At 42.5% G+C, this 16,402-nt stretch overlaps 2 protein-coding genes across 4 annotated transcripts; both read right to left on the bottom strand.

The window, feature by feature from the left end:
• Positions 1-24: 24 nt before the first annotated feature.
• VPS26A (VPS26 retromer complex component A) lies at positions 25-12,793 on the bottom strand. 3 transcript variants are annotated; one of them, XM_058841285.1, is made up of 9 exons: positions 12,619-12,793; positions 9,432-9,581; positions 7,706-7,778; positions 5,512-5,668; positions 4,894-5,058; positions 4,358-4,464; positions 3,276-3,344; positions 2,585-2,727; positions 25-1,762 (listed from the first exon to the last, which is right to left on the bottom strand). In XM_058841285.1, the coding sequence occupies exons 1-9, from the start codon at positions 12,619-12,621 to the stop codon at positions 1,649-1,651; spliced, it is 981 nt and encodes a 326-aa protein (XP_058697268.1). In that variant the 5' UTR covers positions 12,622-12,793; the 3' UTR covers positions 25-1,648. The 3 variants fall into 3 exon arrangements, with proteins under 3 accessions (XP_058697268.1, XP_058697265.1, XP_058697267.1); XM_058841282.1 differs by lacking the exon at positions 12,619-12,793 and adding an exon at positions 12,543-12,551; XM_058841284.1 differs by lacking the exons at positions 7,706-7,778; positions 12,619-12,793 and having other exon boundaries at positions 9,432-9,570.
• Positions 12,794-13,054: 261 nt separating this feature from the next.
• On the bottom strand, positions 13,055-15,669 carry SRGN (serglycin). Its single transcript, XM_058841286.1, has 3 exons — positions 15,515-15,669; positions 13,590-13,737; positions 13,055-13,436 (listed from the first exon to the last, which is right to left on the bottom strand). The coding sequence occupies exons 1-3, from the start codon at positions 15,603-15,605 to the stop codon at positions 13,223-13,225; spliced, it is 453 nt and encodes a 150-aa protein (XP_058697269.1). The 5' UTR covers positions 15,606-15,669; the 3' UTR covers positions 13,055-13,222.
• Positions 15,670-16,402: the final 733 nt, after the last annotated feature.

Genomic DNA, 16,402 nt, shown 5'->3' with positions numbered 1-16,402 from the left:
TCACACACAGACGAGTCGGGTTTAGTGAGAATACAGCTGGTTTAATAATTCAAATAGCAGCTTAGGATGTTTTTTCCCCCCGCTCGTTATACATGGTTGCACAATCTGAGGCTGGTTAAGTACAATCAAGTTGTTCAAAATCATCGTTCCCAGGTTTACGACATGCAAGTGACCATGAAAATATTTGGCTTTTTTTTTCTTTTTTTAACTTTATTCTTTTCAGTTTCTGAACAGGCACTTACATGAGGGAGTTGGATTTGCTCTCAGCCGAAGATATCCGCGTTAGGAGTATCCTAGCATAAAGTACACAGAGTCTTTGCTTTATCAAAGTGCCGCAGTAATAAAACAGTTCTTACAGAAATGTAATTTGATTATTTACTTACTCATAAAGTAAGGTTACCAATGACACTTGCACCGGAGTTGAGAAGCCTTGGTTTAAAAGCCAAGTGAACTACAAGTGCAAGTTGCCTTCCTCACAGCAGGCTTCAATTTGTGCCCAAGCCACAGGTCTGGTAACAGACCCCACGCTCTGTGGTGAACAGATGAACACTAACTCCTTTAAGCTACTTCTTCAAACACTAAATGCCTACGAGATGATGATAAAGACAAACAATCTGCTGTGCCAGACAAGCTTCTAAGTTTTAAGACTTGCCTGGCTTGAAATATCTTTGTAGAAGACCACAAAAAGCTTGTTTGCCCTCTAACAGGCTCAGAAAGATGTCCTTCGAGGACATTTTGCCTCTCCTGTCAGGACACAGACTGACTGTGAAGACAGTGGAATCAATGAAGCCAGGAAGAAACACAGTTTCACATATTTGCAAAATAATCAATGTTACCAGCATTTACCTCATCAATAAGATAACTATGTTCAAATACTTTACCCACTCACCACCCTAAGGTGAACTCATGACATCCCTACAGTCACTAATTACTGGGTAATGAGCCCCTAAAAGTTAGGAGCGACTCATGTGAAAGGCTTAGAGAAGTTTGAGAGAGAACTGGGGAAGAGAGGGCAAAGATGCTTCCCAGTATTCTTTGTTACTGACAGATGCAAAGCCTTTTAGAACCGCTGGTGAGGTGTCTGAAGGCTCCAATCATAGTGCATGTACATGCAGCTTCTGTTAAACCCTGTCTAACACAGTAATCAGGAGATTTCAGGACAAATGCACCATAAACTTTGATTTTTAGTGTGATTTAGTCAATTGTGTCTTAATGCAGTTTCAAAACAAAACAAAGCAAATAAGCAACATTGGAAACAAACATGCAATAAACAACATGAGAGACGGGAAATGCTTCAGTCTACACTGTAGAGATGAGCAGCAAAAATCAAATATACCAGCCTACCATGCATGGAAATAACTAGATTTAAGCTTTTGCATACCCAAGTGCATATAACATTATCAAATAAAAGTAAATGTGCAGTATAAAATAGTAGCTTAAGAAAGTTCCAGTGTTTGAGAAAGCACTTTATTTTAAATGTATATACATACTTGAATGTTTAACTGAAGAACGCTTTAGTAGTATGGTAAACGCAGCACTGCAAGATGAAGGAAGACAGTTGTAATGGGAATTCTGGCCTTCTTTTCCCACAGGCTGCTGCCATCTTTAACCTGCTGAAGCACTGCAAAGTTTTTCACCTTAGACCAGTTCACATTTCGGGTTGCTCAGCAGATGCTTGTGACTCTGGAGATTCAAATCGCTGGTGAAAGTTTGTCCGCTGTTTCCTCAGCTTCTCAGGAGCTTTTCTCCATAAAATTATTTCCTGTTTGAGGAAGAAAACACGCTTGAAATCAACAGTTACCATTAAGGCAACAGCATCAAGTATCCTAAGTTCCTGATAAACTAGAACTTTCAGGGAAATATAAAAGATAATCAAACACAAGAGCCTACAGAAAAAAAATGCATTCCCACTACTTAGTGCAGCACATATAAAAGTAATAGACACCACTATGAAGTTTACAGATCTAGTTACTGCTTGAATACTTGCAATCTTGAGCAGTCACACCTTCCTTAACTATCCTACCCCCAATTTTAATAGTCTAGAAGAGTTCAAGAGATTTTTCTTCCTCCTTTTCTCAAAATCCAAAGCCTACCATAGCCACTGTATGCTCCAGCCACCTCTTGTTTTCCATGTTTAATTATACTGTCTTTGTAGTAGGAAGATTCTGATCTGGTCCACACAGCTTCTTCCAGTGTCCCTTTTGGCTACACCTTTCCTCAGCACCGCCGCATCTTCTCTAACATTTTCAGCCAAATGCCTTACTCCTTATTAAGACTGTGCAGTTTTGAAGCCAGGCTAATGCAGGAGGGGAGATTTCTCTGCAGGAGTTTAAGGAAGCAAACAAATGCACCAGTAGCTCATTTTACCCACCCAGTGTTTTGTGGGTGCAAGTTCTATGGTATCCAGCATCCCCCTCAGTTCCTTTTCTGCAAGGTAACATCACCTACAGAGCTGTCAACACACTTGTCAGCACAAATGCTTATGCCACACATGAAGCACAGGTGGCTTCTAACCTGCTGAAGGTTCAAAGCAGCATGTAAAACAGCCCAGATAATTCTGCAACAGGACTGCTATAGACCATACCTGCTGTTTGAAGTATCGTCTGTCTTCTTCATCCACAAGCACCAGATTCAAGAAGTACCTCACTGAAAATTTTTTGTTCACATCCCTCATTGTTGGAGTTGGGTCGTAGCCTGCTAAGAACAATCTTATAGGAATCGATTCACCTGCAAGAAACAGAAAGCTCACTTAGCTACTTACAATGGAATAATTAATAGTTTCAGAAGGCATGCAAAATAAAAGCAGTTTCCCAAGCACTGTCTGTGCCTGTTCCCTGGTTAAAAAAAAATGTGCACAAGACAAAAAAGTACCCAGCAAAAAAAGAGAAATGTAACACTGAGCACAGAAGAAAGTATGAAATGAAAAGTGAGAACCCTTTCTCAGTGCCGGCATGGTAGGCAGGAAAGCCAAAAGGATCAGTGATTTTCAACTCTCTAGAGCTGGCCTACACCATGGAGTCAGGTTTGATGAAAGAATCAGTCACAGAATTTCCAATGGTAAATAAGGTGAGAAGTTACTAGGATCTCAAAGAAATTACTTAAGTCCATAAAAATGTCTTCTCCAAATAGAAAATTCATCATCATTTCAGCAACCAAATGAGAAATGTGGCTTCTCCAGTTAAAAAAAAAGTGTAAGTCCTCTCTTCTGCCCCAGATCTTTTAAATAGGATTTTAACACTAAATGCTCACCCCTTAAAACAATCACAGTTATTTACCTTTAACAGGTGCACCATCCATTATTTCGTACTTTGCAATGGTTTCAGTCTCTGTTGTTGTACTGGGTCCTGGTGAAACAAGTTTTCACTGTGAGAACAGTGCTTCAGCTTTAAACATTTACAAAGTTTTATAGCAACAACTTCCATTCTGCAGCATTTAAATTAACACAGCACTGCATTTTTGCCTTTGTCTTGAATCTAAGTTAGACATGGCTAAAGCAAGCAAAACCCTCTCCCAGGCAGAATATCTCTTTCTTGCTCTCACCCCACCATGCTGTAACAGAAGAGGCACAAGAGCTTCAAAGGAGCCCTGGAAATGCAAGCTTTAAAAAAGGGGCAAGCAAGAAGGTCTGGAATCTTGAAACTGTTCCTCTTGGTGAGCAGTGCCAGCAACCGGTACTGCAAGGCCATGCTCAGACTAGAAAATGAAGGGTTATCAGCCAGCTCAAGAGCCAGAAATAAAGCAGAGCTTTCTGCCCTTCCTCTGCTGGGAGCTTTCTCACTCTCCGTACAAGAAGCTCCCAAGAACCCTAGCTACTGGGGAATGAAGTGCCTCTTCCAGCCTTGTTCCAGTGAGTACAAGCCTGATCTGCAAGAATCACACTGTTTCTGCTTCAAAGCTGCTTGGTATTTCCATCATACCACTTTTTTAGGATGCCAGAAAATGACACATTTCTAGACCATGACTGACTCATGCTAATGTTTACCAAGCCCCCTTAACCAGTTAATTCCTACAGAGGCAAGGGAGTCTTCAGGATGTATTTTTCACTTCTTCCCTTGTTCATTATCTATTAAGGCTGATTAAGCTACTGTATATTTATGCCCAAGTTCCATTTACAAGGGTTCACATTTGTGAAGAGTCACAAGAGTCACAGCCCCAAAACAATTAAATGGACTGACAGTGTTGACTACAAAGTATTATTGCCAAAGCACAAAATGCAAATGGTAGTCAAACACCAGTGAGAAAGAAGCTGGTGGAGCACTGGTTTAGCCAGAGCTCCAACTACTGACTTCTCTCCAGGTCTGCATATGGCTCAACTGGCACACAAATTGCCATTTCATTTAGACTTTGTTTCTCTTACCAATTCCAGTAATCTCCTTTTTGATCAGCTGCAACTCCATGTGCTGAATTTTTATTCTCACTAAGAGGAAATAAATTTTTCCAACAATCACATCCTTTAAGTGATACCTTTAAAAGAACAAAATGAGGGGTTTTGTTAAAGAATAAACAGAAGTTATACACCTTCTTGAACAGAAGTCACACAGGCATTTATCTTCTCTGCCTGGAAACTACTTGGAGTTTACTTCCCCACTGAACTAAGCACCTCAGCCAGACCAGAGCAACTACAACACTTCCATCATTCCACCAGTATCAGTAAAGGAAGTGCTATCAGTCATACTGAAAATTCAAAAATTAAGTCTTAAATATTTGCTAGTAAGCTTCTTGTTAGTATTGAAGACAGAACAGCCAACTGTATCTCAAAAAGGCCTTTGTGCAATTAGTACTTCGCATTTTAAGTGTCCAGAAGGTGAAGTTGGTCACCACATACACCACATTACAGACTGTACCCTTTTATACCAAAGTATTTACTTGAATCTATTCTGCTCTGACACTTACTTTGACTTGTTGTATTCAAACTCTATATGAAGACAGTCTTCAATGCCTACTTCCATTTTGATGGAGTTGTTTACATCTGGGTACGTAGCGAGCTGGTGAACAATCAGATCATATTCTTTCACCAGGTCTGACAGCCGTCTCACAATTGTCACTTTTAGAAAATACCTAGGAAGAAAGCCACTGAATTAGCCAGAATTATCCAGACTGACTAAGTAAGAGCCCTCGTGTTCTGGAGTACAGATATTCTTTGAAAAACCAGTGTATAATCTCATAAGACTAAGTAGAAAAGAGTAAGACACCAAAACACATGTGAGAGTGTTTTCTTCAGTTGTGGGTATGGTTTGTTGTTTTTTTTTTTAAAGGAGAGACATGGACTGTCTTCACTTGATTGAACTGAAGGAATTTTATTTATACAAACTGCATTGAGCAATTCCAAAATAAGTAGAAAAGATCACACTGTCTTACAATCTCCACAAGTCCAATAAAGGCACACTAGCTACTGGCTTTTACATGTTCTACGTAATAACTAAAATGAGGAAGAGGGGGCAGCACAGTTGCTAAATTATGAATTTTCTGCAGGGGAGGAGTGGTAAAAAAAAGGTTTAATGAGTTACAAACCTCAGTCTGACGTTGGCACCAATGTAGGATTCATATGGCTTTTCAACCTGCATGAATTCAAAGTCATAGTTTCTGCTTTGGGTCAGTTCTCCGGGTAAGGCCAGTTCTTTCACTAAGTTTACAAATTCATGGGTATTGCTTTTGTCATTGAAGAGTTCTAAAGTTAGAAAGTTAAAGGAAAATATGTTTCAGTGTTATTTTTAGCAAACAAAATTGTCTCTAATTTGGCAGGAGCAGGTGGGAGAGTATAACAGAAGCAATTAACTTAAAATACATGTATTTGACCAAATGTTTTATTCAGGTTTTCCAATTACCTTCAGTTCTAGCAACCTACAGTTAGCATCCCTAAAGAACTAACTGGAATGAAGAGAACACATTGAGAGCTTCACTAGCTTTTTAATGACAGTTTAGCTAGCTTTAATAAGTACTTCTTGCTCTGTAATTAGCATTGCCTGGTTTTGGCTTCCAGCATTTACTGCTGCAGGGATGAAATGAAAGAAGTGTCAGGACTGCCTTATTTAGGACAGGCCAGTGATCCTAATCTGGTCTGCAGATTAACAACATCTAGCAAATAATTTATTATTACACCTAATCTACAATCAAATGGCTTATTATGACCCCTGGTCTAAGTCAGTCATTAGGAAACAAAAACAGTTTCACAGCAACAGCATCTCCTGTCCCCAAAGCAGTGTCAGTTATTCATTCCTAGATATGTGTCATGCAATTCTTACCAAAAATTACCCTAAAAATCAAAACCCAAACACTTCAGTATCTAAAAATAAGCTTCTCTACCATTCAAAATGGAACATCAGCACTGGTAGTTGGTGTTACACAGACTGAAGTTTTTCAGAAAAGAATAAATGAACTAAACAAACCAACTCAACAGTTTATCACTGCCAATGTGGTACAAACTAACCAGTAGCTCCTAATTTCTAATATGGCCACAACTGTCTAAAAATGTACTTAGTTTACTGGGACAAGCATTTATCTAATGCATAGTTTATCTAATGCTGCATATCAATTAGTTTTTGTGCCAGTCAGTCAGAAAAGCTGTATTCTGAAGAGTTGGTTTAAAATACAGCTTTGATACGGAGTTAGTCTGCAAATAAAAGTAGTAGATCACACTACTGGAATGCTTTCTGCATTTCTGTACTAAAACTTGGAAGGATGCAAAAAAACATGGACAAGTACAAAGAGCAGTAGTTTAAACCACTTCTGCATAATTATGTGGACTTATCAATGTTGCATGACAAAGTCACAGAAATGCATGAATTTCCAAGAAACACTACATCAAATTAAATTCATCTAGAGATTAAAATGTGTAAGTCAGCAGTAGATGAAAAACAATCTGCAAAGCTATTGGAAGACAACAAACTAAATGAAGCTGGCAAAGCTGAGCTCTTTTTTCCCCCGTCTATATGCCTCATTCCCATCATCCCATTCCCAGTGCTGCTTTATTCTCAAAGTTTAATTTTACTGATCACAACCTCAAAGCATAAAGCAGCAAATGCCTGTCTCAGTCATATCTGCTACACAGCACTTCAGACACAGACTATTGGAGCCTACTGACTGATGAGAAATAGAGAATTTGTGAAATTACATTTAAAGTCAATTGTACGAGGCTGAAACTTGAGTAATTATTTCCAAGGGGGACAATAATGCAAAGAGCTCTCTGAGAGGGAAGGAATTTTAGCATCATTCTAAGGGTGCAGAGAGATTACCTGGACTGGTAAGAAGTTAGATGTAATAAAGATTCCTCATACTTCAACTCTAAGCAGACTTCAGTAGTTATAAGAAATTTACATTTCTAATAGGTTTTATAAACCAACTACCATAAAATTTTTAAAAGTATTTTGCTATAGGCTGCCTCTTAATACCTCTTCTACGTCTCTTCTCTTTCAGAGAGGATCACAAGTTTAGTTCTCCTAAATCTCTAGTGGTTATTAATCAAACTTTTAGCTAGTCTGAAACAGACAGAATAGTCACCAACCCATATGTACATGTTCTTCTCCCAATGACTTTCTGAGAAGCACAAATTAGCACATCACCTGCTTTAAAGTAAGGAAAATATAACCTTCCTCTGGCCCTTATCATCCACTGATCAGATCAAGTTCTTTCTGAACTGTTGATAATCACAACTGCCAAGTTCCATAAACCACAAGCACCTAAAAGCCCCTTTATAGCTTAAACTCACCAATTTGTCCTACAAATTCAATTCTAATTCCTTGGTGCTCTAGTCTCTTCCCATGTTTAAGGGAGACGTTCACCTACCAAGGTAAAAGAAAACAAAACCAAACACAAGTTAAATTTTTTCAACATTTTCACTCTAACATGATCTCAGTAAAAAGGAAAACATATCAGTACATGCCTATGAAAACCAAGATCTCTTCTCCAGAGCCCTACCTGAGCTTGAAGGCGGCCAAATCAAACAGCTAATCATGAAATTAAGCATTTCCAAGGCACCACTAAAACATTCAAGAAAAATCTAATCATCCATGAGACTGAATTTTACAACTAAAATTGAAACTTTTAAGTCTCAAAATTAAGTGTCCAAGCCAGAGCTCAAGCAGAGCCAGCCATGACGCTTCAAAGCATCTTCTGACAGTCCCATTTGGAAGTTCAAAAATTAAATGCCATGAGATGGATTCCTTTCAAGCCAAGTGAGCTTCAGTCCCTTCTCTGGGAGACAGCTAAATACTGGTGTTGGCAAAGTCAATGAAAAATAACAGAGAATGAAACCTACTATGAAGACTTTCATTTGTGACTCTGAGTCTCAAAAACAGACAAGTAACAATTCCACAAGGTTACTTTGTATTGAAACATGTCAATATTAAGGATATAGAATGTTTTCTTAACAGGCAGTGATTCCTGTACTTCAAAATCCACTATCTGAGTAGGAAGTAAACCACTGGAACAATCTTTGTGGTGAAAAAAAGGATGGGGTAGAGGGAAGCTGTCAAAAAAACTTCTGATCTCCCAGACCTCTTCATGCCACTGTGTTTGTGCTACCCAAACTCATCAGGCACCTCTCAGGCGTCGCTGATACAAACAAACAGCTCTCCATACAGTGAGCACAAGTTTCTCCCTCAGTTCCCTGGGTTTAAGGCTCATCTTGTGGCCCTTCACATCCCTGGAAGGATCTTTCTAGAGAAGCAGGATCTTTGTACGGAAAGGTATCGCCAGAGTAGGAAGATGCCCAGTGATATAGGTCAGTCAAGATCAAAGTAGGCATTCAGAAGTCAGTCTCAAAACCCAACAATATCCAGTTCAAGTCTTCTGAAGGAAAAGTGAATCATAACAGAAATATTCAGAGTGGGAATGGCTCCAGTAAAACAGAGTGATGGCAAGGAGTTCCTAAGTGCAATACTGAATGTAGAGAACTCCCTCTGGCAATCTCAACTTCACTGTCTTTTTCTTTCAGTCAGAAAAACTCTTGTTGACTCAGCAGTCAGCTGAACTTCTTATGTTGCTCCTCTGATGAAATCCAGAAACCACTTCAGGTCATGGAACGCAAGGCTTATCTTCAGGGCATGCAAGTTTTTGACTGTGACAGCCAAAAATTACTGTTACCTGTACTGGATTTTGGAGTTCAGAGGGAAGGGGAAGCAGGGGGATCCAGTCTGAAACACTTTTCTCACCAGAAGCAATGGTAGGATTGCACATCATTGCACAAAAAGCTTATTCATAAATATGGGACGGCTGGAAATAAATAAACAGTTACTATTCAAAAATGTTGAGTTTTATCAGCTGCCTGAATGACTGTGGTTAAAAAAACCATACACAGCAAAACAGTATCCTCTTTGAATAACAACACAAGCTGAAAATGCAGCTCTTGTAGCAGTTTTTCATTTACCTTCCAATATGCATTTGCATGCCAGAATCAGAATAGTAATTAATAGTCACTTTTAAATAAAAATTACCTTTCCTGAAACAGATTCTCCATCGTAGAAGAGAAAATGCTTTTCTACTTTACCATCTTCTGTTTTGATTTCTGCAGGTTTTCTTGTTTCAGCATCATTAAGTACAACATCAATCTCACAAACAGGAACGAAAAGGTTTCCAAGAAAACTCTGGAATAACAAGAACAGGACAAATTACTACACAGTGGACACTCCATTTTAACTGTGTAGCTGGGAGGGAAAAAAAAAATGGGGAAGAAACATTTGTGCTTCCACAAAGCAACAAAGCCTTTATGTATCAGAGACCAGAGAAACAGTGATGAGAAAGGACAGCTGTTCATCTTGCAAATAACTGAAGTCAGGTCAGTAACACACAGTGACAGCTCTTAAAAAATACCATGTTTATAAAAAGCACACAGTATAGTAATTACCATTACTACTTCTAAATAAACCCAAACATTAGAGCAAAGTAGAATGGAAACAATAACAGGGGACATAATGTAAAGCCCAAAGCATCCCCCTGGCTGGGGAAGGAGTATAGGGATTTTATTTGCTGCCTCTGCCTACAGACCACAGTTGTCTTAGCAACTTTGAGAGGCAGCAGTTCTTCCCACAGCCCACCTCAGCTGCACAAGGCTGCCATCAGAGAGGGGGGTGTCACAAGTTTACCTGTAACACTGCTTCAGGCACGTTTGTCCTCACCTTTCCTCAGCATTCCCTATGCTCGAACTTTTGACTGGCACCAAACACAAGAACCCGAGAGATCATCCTTTGATCTTACACAAACACTTCTTACAAGAAGCTGCAAAACAAGTTAGTGGCTCTATGGGAAACTCAACGAGATTAGTGCAAAAGCCAACATTTTCCTCCAAAGATTTAGGCACTAATCTGCTTTGATGTACTAAAGCAGACGACACTTCACTAATTCAGTGTGATTTTTCTGGTTTTTTGAGAAATTACACTATGTTCTCCATGAGAACATCTGCTTCAACCAGATGAATTTGGTATATACAAAACAGTCTGTCCTGGTTTTGGCTGGAGTTGACGTCTTCAAGATGTAAGTTCTTTTAATTTCTTCTCAGTAGCTGATACAATGCTGGATTTTGGATTCAGTCTGAGAATAACATAGATAACACACTGATGTTTTAGTTGTTGCGAAGTCAAGGACTTTCTTGTGCTTTATGCTCTGCCAGTGAGGAGGTACACCAAAAACCTGAGAGGGAGCATGGCCAGGACAGGTGACCCAAACCAGCCAAAGGGATATTCCACACCTTGGAATGTCCTGCCCAGTGTATAAACTGGGGGAGTTACCCAGAAGGGGCTGACAGGGGTGTGACATCAGTCAGCAGGTGGTGAACAACTATATTACACATCACTTATGTTTCTTTTTTATTATTATCATTACCGTTATTATTTACTATTACATTACTATTATATTTTACTTTGCTTCAATTATTAGAACTGTTATCTCAACCTGCAAGTTTTATTTTTGCTTCTCCTCCCCATCCCACCAGGATTTAACATTAAAGGAGTAAGAACTCTTTCCAAGACATTCTGGGGACCTGAAGTTTGAAATGCAGCATTAAAAAAAAAAAAGAGCCTAGGGAAAGATGTGATCTGAATGCTACTGCTTGGCAGTAGGAACACTGAGTGACTTAGTGCTCACCCCTCCTAGAGAGGTGGGGACACAGAGCAAGCTGGAGCTGTAGAACAGTGATTCACACGAGACCAAACTGACTTTGTGTGTGTTCACCAATCAGCCCCACTTCAATCCATAAAGATATATTTAACTCTGAAACCCTGTTATATCTGCTACACATTCTGAGGGGAAAGCAGCAGCAGATGACCCAGCAAGACCATCAGACAGAAGATCAAAATGTCTCCCAAGTCTCTGCCAAGCACAGATTTGTATGGACCACTGAAAAAATATTTTTGTTTTTTTTAAACAGGGCACACTAGAACCATTACTGATTCTTGGCTTCTGGGGAAGGGAAAGAGAAAAAGAATAGTTTCAACAAGAATTCTAAATTGTAGACTGTTTTAAACACAAGATACTTTTGAGCATGGTCACATTTTTTCCTTGAAACTATACTTGTTTTCCAGATTAGTCTTATACTCCCCTCTAACTAAACAAGGAAGCACATTACCTTTAAGCAAACTATACAGGATACTCTCACAGCACCTTCTGAATTACAAGCTATTTAAATGGCCAACCAGACCAAACATTGGTAACACACCACTTCTCAGGAGACTGCATGTAAATATTTCAACTGCACTCCTTCGAGATTAGCCACGATCTCCTCCACAGAGAACAAGAACATGAAATAAAGAAGTCAACAGCTGCTATCTCCTCCAGCTGCTATCGAAGATACTGCTGTGGGAAAACTGTGCAAAACAAGAAGTATTTTAGATAGCCATCATAGGGCTTTATTACATTACAGTTGAAGGGAATGCACAGAGAACTGGGGTTTCCAGAAACTGGCCAAATGCCAGGCTACGCTCTTGGTTTTCTGTAAAAGACAGACGCTGGAGATTCTGCTACATCAGGACCAAAATCAAGCTGCGTTCAGCCCTGAAGTGTAATAGCTGCACTGAAGGACTTGTGGGAATGCCAGCGGCTGATGGAGGGCACAGAAATCCCAGCTCCTCACGGAGCCCCGAGCGGCTTCTGCCCGCGCAATAGAGACACACGCTAAGGAACCCCGAACACCCCAGAACCACAAAGCCATCGATCCAGACCACTCTTTACAACCCGTACGTTTTTTTAACCTCTTCATCAGAGCACACCGAGCACTTCGCCCAGCCCTGGAGGGTGTGCTCCTTGAGGATCGCAGCCCGCAGCTGCCAGCGCTGCCTCACGGCACTGCCGGAAGATCCACCGACAGCCCCAGGTCCGTCCGTGCGCTCTCCCCGACGGCAGCACACGGAACCCGAGTTTCACGACCAAACCCCGCCCTACCGAGGTCACGCGGGCACTTTTAACCCGCAAATAAAATTAACAACCCCCTAAACCCTCGGCTTTTGGAAGGAAGGAGTAGAAGAGGAGGCACCGCCCTGCCCAGGCCGCCGCCGCCGCCTCAGGCGATGGCGGATCGGCGCTGCCTCCCCCCGCCCCCCCCGCGCCGCACTCGCCATGGTACGCGCCCCTCCGCACCCCCCTGCCCACCCCTCATAACCACCACCACCACCGCGCCCCCCCCGCACTCACCATGGTACGCGCCCCCTCCGCGGCCCGACACCGGCCCCGCGCGCACCAGCTCCAGCCCTCCCCGGCCGCGCGCCCCTGGTCATGTGACCTTACGGCCCCCCATAGGCCACGCCCACCCTCGCGCCGGGACCACGCCCCGCTGCACGTGACCTCCAGCTCCGTGCCCGCCCTGGGAGGGCGCCGCCTGGCGGCCGGGAGGCGGCAGTGCTGCGGGGGCTCCCCTCAGGACATAACCGCGGGAATAAACCTTTCCTTTCGGCAGGATTTCGGGCTCTTTTTCGGGATACGCGACTGGCTGACTGCTGGAAAAATGCAGTCGGCTCCCAGCGCACAAAGGGTTGGAATTTATCCCCTCAGGGCACGACGACTTTCCCACAGAGCTGGCTGCGCACCCGTCACTATTGTCCCCCTCATTGGGATGGTGCTGCACGTACACGCGTAAAAAGGCAGTTCAGACTGAACAACAGCGCTTCGAGAAAGCGAAAGGGGTAAAGATCTTAAGGCAAAGTTTTTATTGATGCTGGTTTAAAACCGCTTCATGGCTGTCGGGTCGGGCTCTGGGAAAGAGGCGAGGGAGCGGCACATGAGGACGACATCTCCAACCCTACAGGAGCAAATCCTCCTCCGACAGCTCTTCCTTCAGCTCGGTGCCTCGCAGGCTCTCCAGGAGGACAGGCAGCTTCGCCTCAGAGAAGCTGTCATTGTCACCAAGCCCCGACCCAGAGGCTGGCTCTGCTTCCATCACGGTGTTGGACCCAGAGCCGGCATCCTCATCCGAGAGAGGGAATACATCGCTCAGCTCCTGGTATCTCTTCATCCTGAAATGCAGAGTGGCAATTTTCTCTCTTAGATGAACACATCAAAGCCTCACGTTACCGTGGGCGAGCCACGCTGTGACAGAACTGTCAAGGCAGGAATAATACGTTTTGGGGTGCTAGCATTAATGACAACCACGTGGCAAATGAACTTACAAGGACGGGTCTGCCATGGGAGGAAGGATCCTGTTGGCCCCACCGGTGGGCATGTAAAACCAGGGCCCCTTCTCTTCGATGCAGTTAGCGGACCAGGCGTCAGGCCGGCACCTCACCCTCTTGTACCTCGCCCTCTGCATCGGAGCACCTGATGGAATCAGCCACACATCGTCCACGAGGACCAGAACATTATTCACCAAATCCTATGAACTTTATGAGCACCTAATAAGGCTTAAAGGAGCGGATGAAAGTAATTTGTGTGGCCCTGATTGCTCAACCTCCATGAAAGTAACCCTGAAGCCTTTTTTTTTAAAACGGCTACTGACATTCTAAGAGATATTTTTGTCATCAGAGTCATCAGGCACATCTCGCACACGGCACCAGGAAATCCATGAAAAATCCCCAGGGAATCCCCTCACACCCAGCTCCAGGAAGTCCATGGGAAACCACTGCCGTCACAGCAAGGCTCATCCCCAGCTCACACTATGGCACGACCATGGGGCACCTGGGGCTTCAACCTCCTGCAGCTCTCCTTGAAGGTGGAGGTATGTGAAAATAATGTGGAAACCTCTGGGGACAAGGCACCCAGCAGAGAGCTGGCTCCTGTGCTCTCCCTCCTCTGCTGGCTCCAGCTCTGCCCCCTTCAAATTCAATGGGTTGAGCTCTGGTGGGGAGGTGAGAAACTCAAGGTGTGCCACGGGAGCAGGTTTGGGGTTTATGGAGGCTCGGGGAGCACTCGTCTGAGGACAGACAGTTCAGGTAGATGTCTCCTAGACACAACAAAACCCAGGTTTTCCGTTCTGGGGCTCCCCAGGTGCCTGACTGGGGCTGTCACTGAAAATGTGGGTCTTCAAAAAATACCAAAACGACAAAATAAGGATCACATAATAAAGATAAAAGCAGTGACATTTCATCCTTCCTCTTGGTCTCATGTAATTACTTTGTTCAGAAACCTCCTGGTGCATTCTCAACCTGTTGGCATTTTATCTATTTTTTTTTCTCAGTTTCTTGGGAATATCTTTCTGTAATTACACTTCTCTATTGCCCTATATATTTCCATAATGTACTGGATGACTTTCAGCTACCTCCTACACTCTTCTGTAAAAGAAAAAAAATCTCACGGGTGTAATTTCCTGCTGCTTCTACAGTATACTCCTTTTTCATACTTATTTTCTTCTCCTCGCCTATTATTAAGAAGGTTTTTAATAATAACAGTGGCAACAAAATAAACAGCTGCAGCTGAAAAATTTGAAAATAAGCAACATGGAACAGGTAGGCCATAATCCCTCAAAGATCAGCCTCAGAGTGGTAATGCACAATGAGAGCCTATCACTGTCACAGCTTTGGTTTGTGGACAAATTATGGACAAATAATTCTACATGCTTGAAGAGCAGTTTTTCTCTCACAAGAAGCAAGTCCACCAGGCACAGCATCATGAATCAATATTTCCCTTTTGTCATTTTACTGGTGTATGTTGCAATATTTTACGGAATAAACCGTTTAGTTTCCTCATACTTACAACTAGTTTCTTTTCCTGCTCCCCCCAGAAAGCAGACCCTAGGAGTTATGACATGAGAACTGTTACATACTATGTCTGTAACTCCATAACTAACAGCAGTAACCAGACCATTATGAAAGGGACATTTAGAAAAATATGTATTGAGATACCTAGACTGAAAGCATACACACATGCAGCAACATATTTTATGAAGTCTTTTCTCAGAAACTGAAATGCTCCACTTGCAAAAAGCACATTTTCTTGCCATTCCCCCTCCAGAGAAGGAAACGTTAGCAAAGCAGACTTTCTGGGTACATCTCATTACCCCCAAAAGAAGGCCAGTTTGTAAAATTCGGAGGCTGCTTACTTGGCCTCCACTGCATAGCCCAGAAAGAGGATTACCAAGAAAACAACCGCCCCGTTTTACCTTGTGCCGTGTATCCCACAAAGAGGATTAAACAAATAGCCAGGAAAATCCTCCCGTTACATCTGATAAGGAGCTGCATTTTGGCTGGCATCCCTCTGCTCTCAACCAGCCTTCACCACAGCTTCACACTTCAGAAATAAGACGGAGTGAGGAGATCGACTTTTAGAAAAAGTTTCCAAAACCTCAAACCCAACCCATAACCTGCGTCACCACTTCCTGATTGACGGGAGTGAGACATGAACAGAAAAGCCCAGCACTGTGACCTTCCTGCCTTCATCAATCCAAATTAAGAGTTGCTCTGCCTTCATCTCCTGTTTTGCCCGAGGAGGAAAGCAAACCCAGGACCCACCAGCTGGACTGAAGGTGGTGCTGCCGGCAGCTTGCAGTCAAGGCACACATCCCAGCCAGCTCTGCCCAATGTTGAGAGGCCTCTAGAGTGTAAAAGCAGTGCTTAATGTTCCCTGATTTTCAGACAGCTGCATTTTTGCACTGGCACTGGCACTGCTTTTCCCTGCCTCGAGCTCATACCAGTCCACCAGATGGGTTAGAAGCCAGCTACTCACAGTCAGTACATGTTTCACTGACTGGGGAATCATCTTTTTCCACAGAAGTAAATTGTCTGTGGAATCTCATGCCAGGCTTGGGGTTTTTTTTGAAAGCAGAATCACAGATGTTTACAGTAGAAGTGAAAAAAAAAAAAATGTATTAAGTTAGACAATATATTCTGGTAGAAATATATCAACTCCTTTCCAGAAGGGCATAGCCAATTTGTTTGGCCAGATCATCATTGTGTGGTGCAAATGCCCCAGGGAATGTGGCAAAGGGTTTGGATCACATGTGGCTCCACAAGGAGCACATCTGAAAAGCCATGAAAGCTCTTACATAGAC

Source organism: Poecile atricapillus, chromosome 6, assembly GCF_030490865.1.
Source record: "Poecile atricapillus isolate bPoeAtr1 chromosome 6, bPoeAtr1.hap1, whole genome shotgun sequence".
In the NCBI taxonomy this organism is placed as follows: domain Eukaryota; kingdom Metazoa; phylum Chordata; class Aves; order Passeriformes; family Paridae; genus Poecile; species Poecile atricapillus.
The sequence above is the reverse complement of the archived record's forward strand: the minus strand, read 5'-3'. Positions and strand labels throughout refer to the sequence as shown.

Coding starts and splice junctions, on each gene's coding strand:
- VPS26A (XM_058841285.1), bottom strand. Junction 3,345..4,357: donor AAAGGAGATTACTGGAATTG/GTAAGAGAAACA, acceptor TTGTTTCACCAG/GACCCAGTACAACAACAGAG. Junction 1,763..2,584: donor GACGATACTTCAAACAGCAG/GTATGGTCTATA, acceptor TTCCTCAAACAG/GAAATAATTTTATGGAGAAA.
- SRGN (XM_058841286.1), bottom strand. CDS start 15,605: ATGCCAGCCAAAATGCAGCTCCTTATCAGATGTAACGGGAGGATTTTC. Junction 13,738..15,514: donor TGTGGGATACACGGCACAAG/GTAAAACGGGGC, acceptor TGATTCCATCAG/GTGCTCCGATGCAGAGGGCG. Junction 13,437..13,589: donor CCCATGGCAGACCCGTCCTT/GTAAGTTCATTT, acceptor TCTGCATTTCAG/GATGAAGAGATACCAGGAGC.